We start from the raw sequence: 13,804 nt of genomic DNA on the forward strand, positions 1-13,804 counted from the left end.
TCGTAACTAGCATGAATTTGATATGTCTAGTAATTATAACAAATTTCTATATATTCCCGTCTGTTACAAACCTCTTGTTAACTTTGTGTAAATTCTAGTGAATTATTCGTGAAATTCTACTTAGACGAAGGAAAACATCACTCATAAACAAGCGATACGGCGCACAACACGTTAATAAATTATTCAGCCATACTTGTAGCCAAGAAATGCGACTTAGTTACAATTTTCTAAACCACCCACTTCCTCGTCGGATTTTCTCACTCATCCTATCATACTTTATTCTTATGCTATCCTTAACCCAGTTACTAAATACTGAGAATCTACGCTAGAAATTCTTCCTATTCTACAACTATTATTTCTGTCAACCACCCCTGCTGTTAACCGTCTGCTTATTACATCTTTTAATCTCCGCTATTTCCTTCTACCACTTCTTTCTCCATATTTTTCCTTATTTACTCTTTCTACTTTCCTTAACTATTTCTCCACCTGTTCCTATATCTTATCCTTCGGAATCTTTTTCACGCTCGCTTTTATTCTTTCTGCTCCTGCGCAGTCCTCCATCGGATGTTTCAACCTGCCGCTATTCCTCTCGCGGATTCTTTCCTTTTCCAGCCTCCAATATCTATTCCCCTCTTCTACGTTCCCACATCTCGCACTAGCTATAATACTTTGCTTGCCCCCGCTCCTTTCTTCTTTAAATAGCGCGACATTCTGACGTCTTGTATGTACAGAGCATGGTATAAACAGAGTATTTGAACGATATTTAAATCGACGTGTTTACCAGTTTCGTTCAAGAGGTTAATAGAACAGGTAAATTATTCGATATATCAACGATGGAATATTATTCGACGCCTATATTGCACGTGTAATAAGCACTAAAGCGAGCCGCGATAACCTGATAGTTTCAATCTGAATCCAACTACTAGTAGTAATTATCATGCGTGTGCTACACGTTATACATACATACATAGCGAGAATACGCAGAGATAGAACGATCGACTTTATTAGCGTCTCGTTGCACTAACTTCCAGTGCGCTCGTCACAGCGTATCGTTGCGAGCAATCTGCACGTAAAGCGATCGAATATCGTTCCAGATGTGCAACACCGTATCATAATCGTAGTCGAAAAATTTCCTCCGCCACAGTTTATTGAACGACACCCTTCAACGACGCTCGTTCATACGCTCACACGTAGGAATTCGCACATGTTAGAAATTTCAGAAAGTTACAATAAAATGCATTCGATAAGATTCCATTCAATCGGATGCTAATTGTAAATACGATTTTGTACCAATAAACAGAATTCGAATAAATGGGCTTCTATTATTATTCATTTCATCCGCGGATCATAGTATATTTATTCACCTATCGATCATTGAAGAAAGATCGTTCGAATACGATCTACAGAAAGTGTTGGCAGAACTTGATCACCGAATTGAAAAAATCTATTGACTATGCCCACATTTGGAGACATCTTCAAACACGATTTTCGTGAGAACGAGGCCTTCAACGAACAAATTTTACTCCACACTCGTAGACTGCAATATTGTGTATGGTATTGTGTTATTGATAAACAATAAAATCTAACATTGCATATACTCGTCTTGTTTTCTCACATTTTCACCCTTGGTCGCCCAGGAACTCGGCCGATTGTTCCTTGAGCGAGCAAAGACGCGAGACACAATAATGAAACGACGCAGAAGTGGTTCATTGAACACAAGTGTCCCGCATAGCCTGTGTTACATTTATGGACTGTTCAATTAATGTTGTGTTCACGGAACAGACCCGCATAGTGTTTACCATTTTGCCTCTAGTCCGAGGTCAGTTTTCCTCGAGGTGCACCTAATAATCGTCTATATTTATCGCCGGCTAAAAGACACGTGGGCAACCTGAGAAAACCGCAAACAAGCGAACACCGTCTGCATCCGAGCAAACATTCGTTTTGCGTAAGCACGAAACGGCTAACCGTGAACAGGTACTAAGAGAAACGATCTATATACCAGGCCATCGCGTCATTCAATAATAATCGGCAGAGGTATCTGATCGACCGTAGGTAGCGATATTAAGACACTAAACTGCTACAAGTAACCAACAAACATCTATTTATAGCCGCTTAATTCGATCACATCAATGAGACGCTTGTCATACATGATTCACGATCATTCTATAATTATATAACGATATATCGACCGTACAGACGATAGAGCATATTACAATGCCCTTTATGAACAACCTACGATTTTCTTTTTTTACTTTTCAGACAACGATTGACGATCGCTCGAACAGATATCGCTTGGCGCTTCGGTAAACCACGTGTGACCAATTTACTATGATTTTCTAGAAAAAGACGCTGTATCTGATGAGTGATAAAAATCGCTACTTTTTTATAATTCCATTCTTCGATCGTCAACGTCCTTTCGGGCCATCGATTTTTAACAAAACTACTAAATATTTCTCCTCGTCAAAGACCAAATCGAAGTGGTCTTGACCAAAGACCGATTGATCGTGAAAATTTGCGATCATCGTTACGCAAATGATTATCTTACGTATTTATTAATAGCAATCGCCATTTGGCAACCACTGTTACCTATCAAGACCAACCATGTACGGGTCGTTCGTGTGTGTATCGTACACGATTAATAGGTGAGCACCGCGTGGGGTTGTTTATGCCGATCTTTAGTCGCGTTTGTGCGTACACGCGTTCTTCTTCGATTTGCACACAATGCGCAAAATCGAGGCGTCGCGACCAACCGCCACCGCTCCGATTTGAGCAGAACCACAGGATTCAGGCCAAAGAATTGTTGGAAATAAGGAATAATTATAAAAGAAGGATGTTTCATTTTGCGTGGTAATTATTCAGAGGAATTAATTAGGAATTTCGAGGATCAAGCTTAAGGACTGTAGACGATTAGGAAAACAAGGAGTGGTACAGTGAAGTTACATAAACTTTCTAAGGAGCATGTTTATAATTTGAAGAGATACTTGCTAACTCTGCGAGAATTTCGAAGAGTACTTAAGCGTACTTAATAGAATATAAATGGAGCATGCTTCGCGCGTATCTTTATTAAGAATCGGTTGCTAAGAAATATCTCTCGAGTAAGTGATATCGACACCCTTGCGTTTATTTCTTCTTTTACCGAATATTTAAGTCTCATCCGTTCGCTGGTATGACACTGCGTCAAATCCGAGATAATGAAAATTATTCGTAATTTCTACTAATTCCTATACTCTTTCTTTGTACCTGTTCTATCTAATTCTTACCGAAGAATTCAAGCTAAAGTCGAAGTTGAAACTCTAAAGTTCGTCGCAAACATATTCCTCTCGTATCCAAACCATAACCCGTTTCGCGATTTAATATTATTATAACCCGTTTTGTGATTTAATATTATTACACGCTTAAGGTCAGGATTGAATCATCGACGAAACCTATCAAAATCGATCTCTCTATCTGGAAGATACGAAACTTCCTGAATCCCTGCAACAGTCGATTACAAAGCCGACGAAAAAGAAAAAAGAAATGTACGTAACAACTTCTTTCGATCGTTCAGTTCAGACATTTACTTTCACCGAAAATTGGTCGTTCCTCTCTCAGACTTTGACGCAGAGTAGAAGCTCCTCGATCGAACCACGACCTCGATGCTTCGCTGCAGCAGGCGCCGACAGTCGCTTGAATATGCATGCAAATTCCATCCTGTATATAACGACTATCTGGCAACCGGTCGGCCAATCGGTACGAGTGACACAGATATTTTCTTAACCTCTAAAGGCACCTACGGCCGGTTCTGAGCGTAGCCAGTCGCGCGCAACACCGCTCGCGTACATATGCAAACACGGCTGTTCTCCGCGACGGATCTCTCGCTAGCGTGAAACGATTATGCAAGAACGCGCGCGCGATTTAACTTTCGAGGGACACGCATAGTATCTTCGGTATCTTTGTATCGCTGCATACGCTTTGGCCAATAAATAATAAAAAATATTAGATGACAAGAAATTGTATAAGTTAGATCAGCGTTAGAATCGATGTACTTCGATGGTTGAAATAAGTAGCTTGAGATATTTCGATGGCTGTGAGAACTTAAATATACAATACATATATGTAGTTCAAGGCTTTCTTCCTAATGCGAGCATTCTAATCTTTAGATCGAATATGGAATAGAAGATTTATTTTTCGTATCTACGATCTTAACTTACCGCTAAATGTGAAAATATAGAGAGGCAGGTTTTAAGCGGTTCCAAAGTGATTCGATTTTGATCGATGTTCAATTAGTTTTTATAGTTTTGCTCGAATTACTAGCAAGTGGAAGAAAGTGGCTAAAGTTGAAAGGGTTGTATACCACGTATAACCCTAAATACGATTGCAACACTGGGTATCGCCACTGAATGCTTGAATTTACGTCCTAACTATATCTGTTCCACTAACCACTGCGTATTATGACTTCGTAGTTACGACCGTTTCACGCGTCGAGGCTGATTCCCGTCTAGCGATTCGGAGCGGGGTCATCGAGCTATTTCGCACGTTTTTCACGCGTGGGCTCGAATTGCGGATAATCCGTGGGATGGGAGATTCGTCCAACGTTGGATCCAAAAAGAACGAAGAAAACATCGAATTGACAAATTCTGGATGGTCGTTCAAGCCTACGGCGTAGGCTGCCGGGGCGAGCAACTGTCGCGTCCGTTGGCACGAAAACTAGGGCTTCTTCTAAATTCGATATAATTAGCGACAATGTTTGCTGATTTCTGTCTGGTTTACTTTACTAAGTGCCAGTTTATCATGACGGCTATCGTTGTTCACGACAAATTGTCCGTCTCGAAAATGAGCGTAAACACCAAGAAAAATTCTTTCCTGGCGCCTACGTTATGTTTATCGCAAAATTTCGAAATATTTTCGCACAACCGCAAGAATTGAAAATAATTAATCGCAAATACTAAAGATTTTCCATAACTTGGTAGGTGAATGCTTAACCTATTAACGGTAGAACTGGAACACATCGAAACGCCTGGTATTAGAATTGTAATTACTTTTCCGTTTGCAATTACTTTGCAATTACCAGATAGTAAGTAGTTTTTGCCAGTACTGATGTTTACTTCCATCGAGATAGAAATACGATTGCATATACTTATTTATTTTTATCATATCGATTTGCCAATTAATTATATATAGCACACCTAGATGCATAATATTAAAGTACTAACGTTAATCGGATCTAATCGGAAGACAATGTAATAATAGGTGACGAGCTAATTTGCCTTCCTTGACGAACGGATTAAATTTGAAGCGTTGTCTGAGAATTATAAATTGATTAATGGGGAAACACGCTTTCCTTCCGTGATTCCTTCGCTATTTACATCGTACCGTGTGCGAAGGCGCCCTGTTTCGAAACATCGTTGCAAAACCGAAATTTTGGAATAAATTTCATCATTTCTTCTAAATTTCCTCGAGCTCAACGACCGATTCTCGGCTGCCAAAACGCATTAACCCGAATACCGGGAAACTTGTTACGCGAAAATCGCGTGAAAATCGCGTGAAGTTCGCAATCAAGCGATCGTTACGCGAAACAGCTGGCGAACGTGCATCTTGTTTTTCTTTCTATTTTTCCTTCCTGTAATTTCGAAGAAAACGCAGCGCAGAAGAAACGCGGGAACAGCGATAAAAAGCAGCGGAGAGTTCGATGACCGAGTTAAGTAGATAATGAGTAAAGTCGTCGTGGAATTGGAGGGAATTATTCCGCGAGCTGAATTGCATAACGCGGTGAGGACGATTACGCGTGGTGTTGCGCAGGTCTAGGTAAACGTACGCAACCGCGAGGACGTTAATCGTTTGGGAAGATTACGATCGATGTGGTAAACTGTTCTTACAAGTTTTCAGCTTAATACGAATCAATCGATTACAACGATCTTCATAAATTTCGACCTTAACCTGTAATCAGTTACAGCGCTATACGTCAACTTTCACGATCGGTTGAAATCTTCAGATTAAAAATTTTAATCTGAACTTGCGAGTTATAATCGAAGATTCTTGAGACTTTTATTTCTCTTCAATCTCTCGTAAAAATATGAAATTGCATAAATATCCACGGTCCAGAACTATTTCGCACGTTACCTGAGAGCGATATAATATTACAATAATGTCTATAACGTTCGAGATATTCCAGAATCCCATAGTAACAGTATGAATAAAATATCACTTGAATAACTTGATGGTGCAGTTGGAAAAATGAAAACTGAATATACTTTTACTATAGATACATATGATATATATACAGGGTGGTTGGTAACTGGTGATACAAGCGGAAAGGGGGTGATTCTACGCGAAAAAAGAAGTCGAAAATATAGAATAAAAATTTTCTTTTTAATTTTTTTTTTTTAATTTTTCCATCCAGACGATCTACAGTGAGATCCGTTATAACGAGACGTGATAAGGTGCACGCGTATCGAGCGAAAATTCAAAGTCGATTTTCTCGAAAACAAAGCCTCGAACGAAAAATTTTTATTTTATATTTTCGATTTCTTTTTTCGCGTAGTATCACCCCTGTACCACCAGTTACCAACCGCCCTGTATATATGTGTATATATGTGTATGCATGCGGATGAAAATATTCCTATGAAATGTAAAGTTCGAACAATTCACGGAACAGCGGAAGAATTTGTCACGTTCGCGTCACAGTCCAATTTCTCCGAGCTCTCGAAACATGTATAATTGGAAACGTTCGTAGAACTCGTTTCCGGAGGAAGAACGGTGGTCTCGTTGTTCTACGAAACTAATTCGGTTTCCGTCAAACGGTGTTTTCCAAGTAATCGAACACCAACGATGCTTGGAAACGACGACACGGAAAACAAACAAGAGATAATGTATGTACGTACGTTTCTCGATCGAGAACGTTATTTCATTTTAATAGAACGTTCGATCGAATTCGTTTCGATTAACCGAAGAACATATACATAACAGGTAGGTATGGAAATCACCGAGAACATCACGATACATATTCATATAAAAGAAAAAAGAGATAACTGTCATAGCAGAATCATTTACACTTTTTGTATGGCATCTCATTAATGGTATAACGTGATAATAGTCACGTAGCTATTTCATCGAAATACTCGTTCTTTGCTTAAACTGCTCTCCGCTTCCATCGATGTAATTCGATTTCGAACGAAACAACACAACGTCCTGACACGAAATATCGGTGATGTAACGGATATAGTATAGAAGATAGGAACAACGCTTAAATCAAATGATAAACCGTGTCTTTTCTCGCGTGTAGCTCGCCGATCGAAGGAGAGCACGTTGTTTCACAATCGATTATCTTAATGATTCGTTTCCGCGTGGTTCCACCTATGTTCTGTCGATTCGACGTGCACAACGCCAGGCCAGTTTTCTCGGTAATCGGTCAATTTTAAAACACTTCTAAAAACTGTAGCCTCTGCGAGAGAACTATCCGAACGAATGGCAAGCTGTATCTACTTGTCGGAGTCAGGTTGGCATTTTGGGGCGTTCGACGAACCTTTACTTACTTGACCGTCGTGAATGTAGCCAATCTCTATCAGTACGAATGTGGACACTGCCAGACGCTACGAGTAATGGTAATAGGATGGTCGAGATGGTGGCGACAACGAATCCACGGTCCACAGGAGGACTCGTATCAACGTGCTACTCGATTCGGGTAACTTCCCGATCACTCGATCGGCAATTCGTCCAACGACTCACTAACCAACTAACTAACTCTAACTCTCACTATAACTAACTCAATCCGAAAGAGGCTGCCCTTATATACTCCTGCACCCGCTTCTCGGGTTAATCTTTGTTTTAAGGAGAGCCATATAATCATTTCATACCTCTGTCAGGTGCATGTCCCTCCCGTGACCGTAGCTACGTCCGGTGACCTGCCATGTCACTTCGAGCCCAAACCCATCGTCATAAAGTCAGATTGGAACATTAAGACTATTTCTTATTTTTATTACTTAAGGGTGGCTATAGTAAAAGTCTGGACTAGTGTATTGGGGTTTTTCCTAACATTCCTTCTCCGACATACTAAACAATCAAACCGACGAAAGACAGCTTGATCGTTGTAATAAAATATTAGGCCACTGATCTACTGACAAATCGTGGAACGATACGATCGCACGTAGATAAATCAGGTTACGAATGGTTCAAGCAAAATTTCACTCTTGAATTTCTCTCCACTGAACTTTTACTTTTCTTAAAAAACAAAAAAAAAAATTGTCTTCCCTAGCATTTGACTGAACGAAGGATTATATAATACGCAGGAGACGTTGATAAATTTCTCGGAATATTTTTAGATTAGTTGGAAGCGTATAACAGTAAAAAAATTACGCTTGAATATAAACAGCTATCAAATAGATATAAAAGAATATGTGTGTATAGAATGTGTGCGTATAGAAGGTCAATTCTACTTAAACGTACTATATTTGCAACTGTTCGCTATAAATATCGTCAACAATAAAGTACGTATTAATAAATGGAACGTATCGACCAAGGATTAATGTATTAATGAAAAAACACCTGCGCACTTTACCAAAGTTGATGGACGATTGTAAAGACAAAGCAGGTGCGATTACAAGTCCAAATAAGTAGCCTCGATAAGAAATGGCTTTCGGTTTCTTTCCTGTCTTTGAGTTCATAAACCCGTCGTAAACAAATTAATGAATCCATGTCAGTAAATCGAAATTATAAGATCGATCTTATCGATTGCATGATGACTAGAATTACTGTGCGTTCGAGGATGCTTAAGAACGGGGTTCGGTGTTCTGTGTAATAGCCGATTAAATGACTCGAGAAGCGGTGCATCGAGATAGGCTACGTTCCATGCTCTAACTCGCGAATGATGAAACGGGTATTAAGTTCGTACACAGGAAGACGAGGCAGGAGCGATTGGCTCTCGTGCAAGTTTGCATTAGACTAATTGCTCCTAATACCATCCTTTCGCTCTAATACTGTCGGAACAAAACTCGGTAAAACCGAACAAAACGACGCTATATGGAGATTCAATGGACCTATTTAAATCCTGTGATTGCTACGTCTCAAATGTAAGCAACCTTCACTTCATAATGGATGATTATTAGGGTGAAAAAATGTTAGAACGGAACCTGTACGTCTACGATTTTCCAAGAACTATTCTTCGATTAAGGTTAATTACAAATGTTACAATAAGATATATTCATGGATTAAAAACCTAAATATCGAATAACTAAAAACTCAAATATAACGTGCACTATCTTAAGAAAAAAAAAAGCTATAAACTGTACTACTATCTAACGCAATAATTCCTAATCTCTTACACGGTAGTATAAATACCAGTGTATCACTTTGGTACAAAAAATACAATCCCGTTTCTAATAGCGCGCCAAGAATAATCTACGAAACAAATTCAGGGGCATGCGCGCGCAGGTCAAGAGGCGCGAGAATCGCTTTCAAAGATGTTTACCAGCATTAACGACGATCGTAAGCCGCATACTTCTGCCTCGAGACGTTCTTAATGGTTTCACGTGTATCTTTTTCACGGAGATTACATAAGTCTCTTTGCGCGAGCTTAATTCATTCACGAACAGCTTACTCGTGATTCCAGTCACGTAGCACTTTAATTCTGCCTCGAATATTTAAGCCACCATAAAATCTTGTATCTAACAATTAACACGGACTCCCCTCGAACGTGATATCTAATACGCAGGAGACGTTGATAAATTTCTCGGAATATTTTTAGATTAGTTGGAAGCGTATAACAGTAAAAAAATTACGCTTGAATATAAACAGCTATCAAATAGATATAAAAGAATATGTGTGTATAGAATGTGTGCGTATAGAAGGTCAATTCTACTTAAACGTACTATATTTGCAACTGTTCGCTATAAATATCGTCAACAATAAAGTACGTATTAATAAATGGAACGTATCGACCAAGGATTAATGTATTAATGAAAAAACACCTGCGCACTTTACCAAAGTTGATGGACGATTGTAAAGACAAAGCAGGTGCGATTACAAGTCCAAATAAGTAGCCTCGATAAGAAATGGCTTTCGGTTTCTTTCCTGTCTTTGAGTTCATAAACCCGTCGTAAACAAATTAATGAATCCATGTCAGTAAATCGAAATTATAAGATCGATCTTATCGATTGCATGATGACTAGAATTACTGTGCGTTCGAGGATGCTTAAGAACGGGGTTCGGTGTTCTGTGTAATAGCCGATTAAATGACTCGAGAAGCGGTGCATCGAGATAGGCTACGTTCCATGCTCTAACTCGCGAATGATGAAACGGGTATTAAGTTCGTACACAGGAAGACGAGGCAGGAGCGATTGGCTCTCGTGCAAGTTTGCATTAGACTAATTGCTCCTAATACCATCCTTTCGCTCTAATACTGTCGGAACAAAACTCGGTAAAACCGAACAAAACGACGCTATATGGAGATTCAATGGACCTATTTAAATCCTGTGATTGCTACGTCTCAAATGTAAGCAACCTTCACTTCATAATGGATGATTATTAGGGTGAAAAAATGTTAGAACGGAACCTGTACGTCTACGATTTTCCAAGAACTATTCTTCGATTAAGGTTAATTACAAATGTTACAATAAGATATATTCATGGATTAAAAACCTAAATATCGAATAACTAAAAACTCAAATATAACGTGCACTATCTTAAGAAAAAAAAAAGCTATAAACTGTACTACTATCTAACGCAATAATTCCTAATCTCTTACACGGTAGTATAAATACCAGTGTATCACTTTGGTACAAAAAATACAATCCCGTTTCTAATAGCGCGCCAAGAATAATCTACGAAACAAATTCAGGGGCATGCGCGCGCAGGTCAAGAGGCGCGAGAATCGCTTTCAAAGATGTTTACCAGCATTAACGACGATCGTAAGCCGCATACTTCTGCCTCGAGACGTTCTTAATGGTTTCACGTGTATCTTTTTCACGGAGATTACATAAGTCTCTTTGCGCGAGCTTAATTCATTCACGAACAGCTTACTCGTGATTCCAGTCACGTAGCACTTTAATTCTGCCTCGAATATTTAAGCCACCATAAAATCTTGTATCTAACAATTAACACGGACTCCCCTCGAACGTGATATCGCTAGATTTATACGCGATATTATACGATATTAAAGGAAACAGTCGAATTTTAATACGAGATGAATATCCAAGTTCGATGGTTAGCGCGATATGAAATTACTGAAATACGTCCGAGCAATTACAGAGATATTCATCATATTAAAAACGAAAAGATCTCAGATTTCACTTACCCTGAAGATATCGCGATTAACGTGAGATAGGTGAATGGGAATTCGTTGGTAGCACTCACCTTTTCATCGAGGTTGTTCAGATCCGGCAACTGAAACAAAAACAATCGAGTCGAGTTAGTCCTACAATCGACACCATTTTGCAATGGCTATTACGAAAGAGGGTTAACGTTCTATCGTTTGAAATTCTTACACAATAATAATATTAAGGGTCGTAGAGTAGACGAGAGGGAGAGAAGCGTTACCTTGGTAGGTGATACGAATGTTGTGGGTTCACATGTTGATTAACAAACATTAACGAATTATGTATGTACATACTAATTAATTTTAATCGCGATGCGAGCACAACAACAAGCTGACACACATATGACCGTGAACTGGAGAACGAATTGAAATTCACACGAGCAAGCGTCATCCTGCCATCTGTCGACGAATTCGATACTAACGTTTCCGTGAAAAACGAGACGAAAGGCTACGTTACCTACGTAAGTGCCTACTTTATCTACACACGAGTTTGGTCGGTCGGCAGATGCCGCCCACGGTACATGATTTTTTTTTTTTTTAGTCGCTTGCAAATTGAAGGAAATTGAAGCCAATTTGCAGCAATCAGCTGTCATGCTTGAATATATTCCGCAAGAGACTGTAGATAACGTGCAAGGATTAATTTAACGCTTGATACGTCAACCCATCTAATTAACCTTCATTATCCTCGTACGTGTCCCGAACCGAACGAAATAACGTGAAAGCGAAGAAGAAGGAGAAATTTCCTTCCGCGAGACATTTAAATAAATTGTTTTACAGCGATGACTAGCTCAAAGAAACTTCATGCAAATTTCAACGGTATTGAAACGAATAAAACATTCTCTCTACATTTGAAATTCATGAATTCCTTCGTCATGCGGTAACGGTTATAGTCTCACGACTTGTTTTCTAATTCGAAAATAAATTATCGTAATATCGCTGAAAAGCAAGACAGCCGCGATGACTCGACTTAATTATGAGATCGTCGCTGAGTCCCGTCGGGACACTGTTTAAATGTCAAGATACACGCGCTAAGAGACCGATCACGGCTATCATATTCTTTCGCGCGTTCAAATTTCTGGTTCACCTCGATCCAGATTATCCGTAGCCGACCAAACCAGTGATTCACTTCGATATGGAAATAACTGACACTAAATAATATATTTAATAACCTTGCCCGCTCTTGAAACACGATAACTCTCTTCGAACTAGGGAAAGACGTTACGTAAATGAAACGAGAACGTCTTTGAATTATACTTGTACTCCGACTTTGTACTTTCGACTTACATCTCGAATATTCGAGAATTTTTAACTCTATCGTAATTATTTGATCGTAATAACGTTGATTACTTGATAACCAAAAAGAAAGAGGACAAAAGAAAAGTCGTATTAGAACGTGAAAAATGAGAATCGATGGGTTGAGACTTGAAAGATATTTCGGAGGTCTCTGAAGGTCATTTCACGGTCAAGTATATATTTCCACGATGATATTTTAACTAAAACCGAGAAAGAATATCAAGTGCATATTTCGCCTTGAAGATGGCTTTAGCTATTCGAGTCTTATAAATGGTAGGAAGGAATGCATATCAGTGAAATCTGTTCAAACATTTACACTACAATCGATGCGTTATTTACCCGTCTTTGTCTGATACTACTTTCAACGTGTACCGAGAAAATAACACGACGTTTACAGCTGTGTATCGAGCGATACTCTACATAGTACATCATCAAACAATGGCACCTAGTTCTACGAAATCGAAGTTGGCCATTGTCAATGATCTTTACGGGGCTTTCATAATTCTACCGAAACGTTTCTTTTTTTAACTCGTTCGCTGTACAGTCAGTGTTGAAGAAACATCGATTCGTTATTATTATCACCGATTGTTTCCATAAAATAGAGATAACGTGGCCGCCTTCCGGAAATTGCTGGCTAAAAGTACGGTCACCGAAATCTGCCCTGATCTCGCGCGTATTCACGAACGAATAAAAGAGAAGCAGCGAGAACCGCGATGTATATTTATGCGATCGCGTTAACTGGGAAATTAAATTCTCGCGAATTTCATCGAGGTTTACGAGGTGGTGCGAGAATTTCACGGTCAGACGTCAAAGAGCAAGCAGGGTTTGGACAAAATTTACACCACCTCTTTCCTTTTCACTTCGGTGACTTTGTCCTCGTTCCAAGTGACGTTTATTGGCTTTTTGCGGGAATATCCCTGGAAATGATTAAAATACCCATGTATCGATAGAATGCGATCCATTAAAAACAAAGCCACTTCTTTTGACTTACGAACCCAGCGAGGGTAATGCGTAAAGTCCTAACGGTGATTTATCAACGTGTGCATTTATCGTGTCCTACGTCTATAGCCTCTTTGATCTTTTAAACGATTTCAAGAGAAATTTCCAACAAGAGGGAACAGCAAGTGGGAAAAGAAGAGAATATTGGAGGCATCGCGTCGATACAAACGGACGCTCTTTACCCTGACAACGCGGCTGTTATCACCGGCAACGTATTAAAACCAT

The 13,804-nt window shown here is 39.3% G+C and overlaps 1 protein-coding gene across 2 annotated transcripts in view; it reads right to left on the bottom strand.

The window, feature by feature from the left end:
• LOC100748348 (sestrin-1) overlaps positions 1-13,804 on the bottom strand; it is a 153,869-nt gene that overhangs the window by 94,598 nt on the left and 45,467 nt on the right. For both annotated transcript variants that reach the window (XM_012391310.3, XM_003493220.4), the window contains exon 6: positions 11,326-11,355. In XM_012391310.3, coding sequence (XP_012246733.1) covers positions 11,326-11,355 — 30 coding nt within the window. The remainder of the gene's footprint in view (positions 1-11,325; positions 11,356-13,804) is intronic.

This window comes from Bombus impatiens, unplaced genomic scaffold (assembly GCF_000188095.3).
Source record: "Bombus impatiens unplaced genomic scaffold, BIMP_2.2 scf_1060, whole genome shotgun sequence".
NCBI classification, from domain to species: domain Eukaryota; kingdom Metazoa; phylum Arthropoda; class Insecta; order Hymenoptera; family Apidae; genus Bombus; species Bombus impatiens.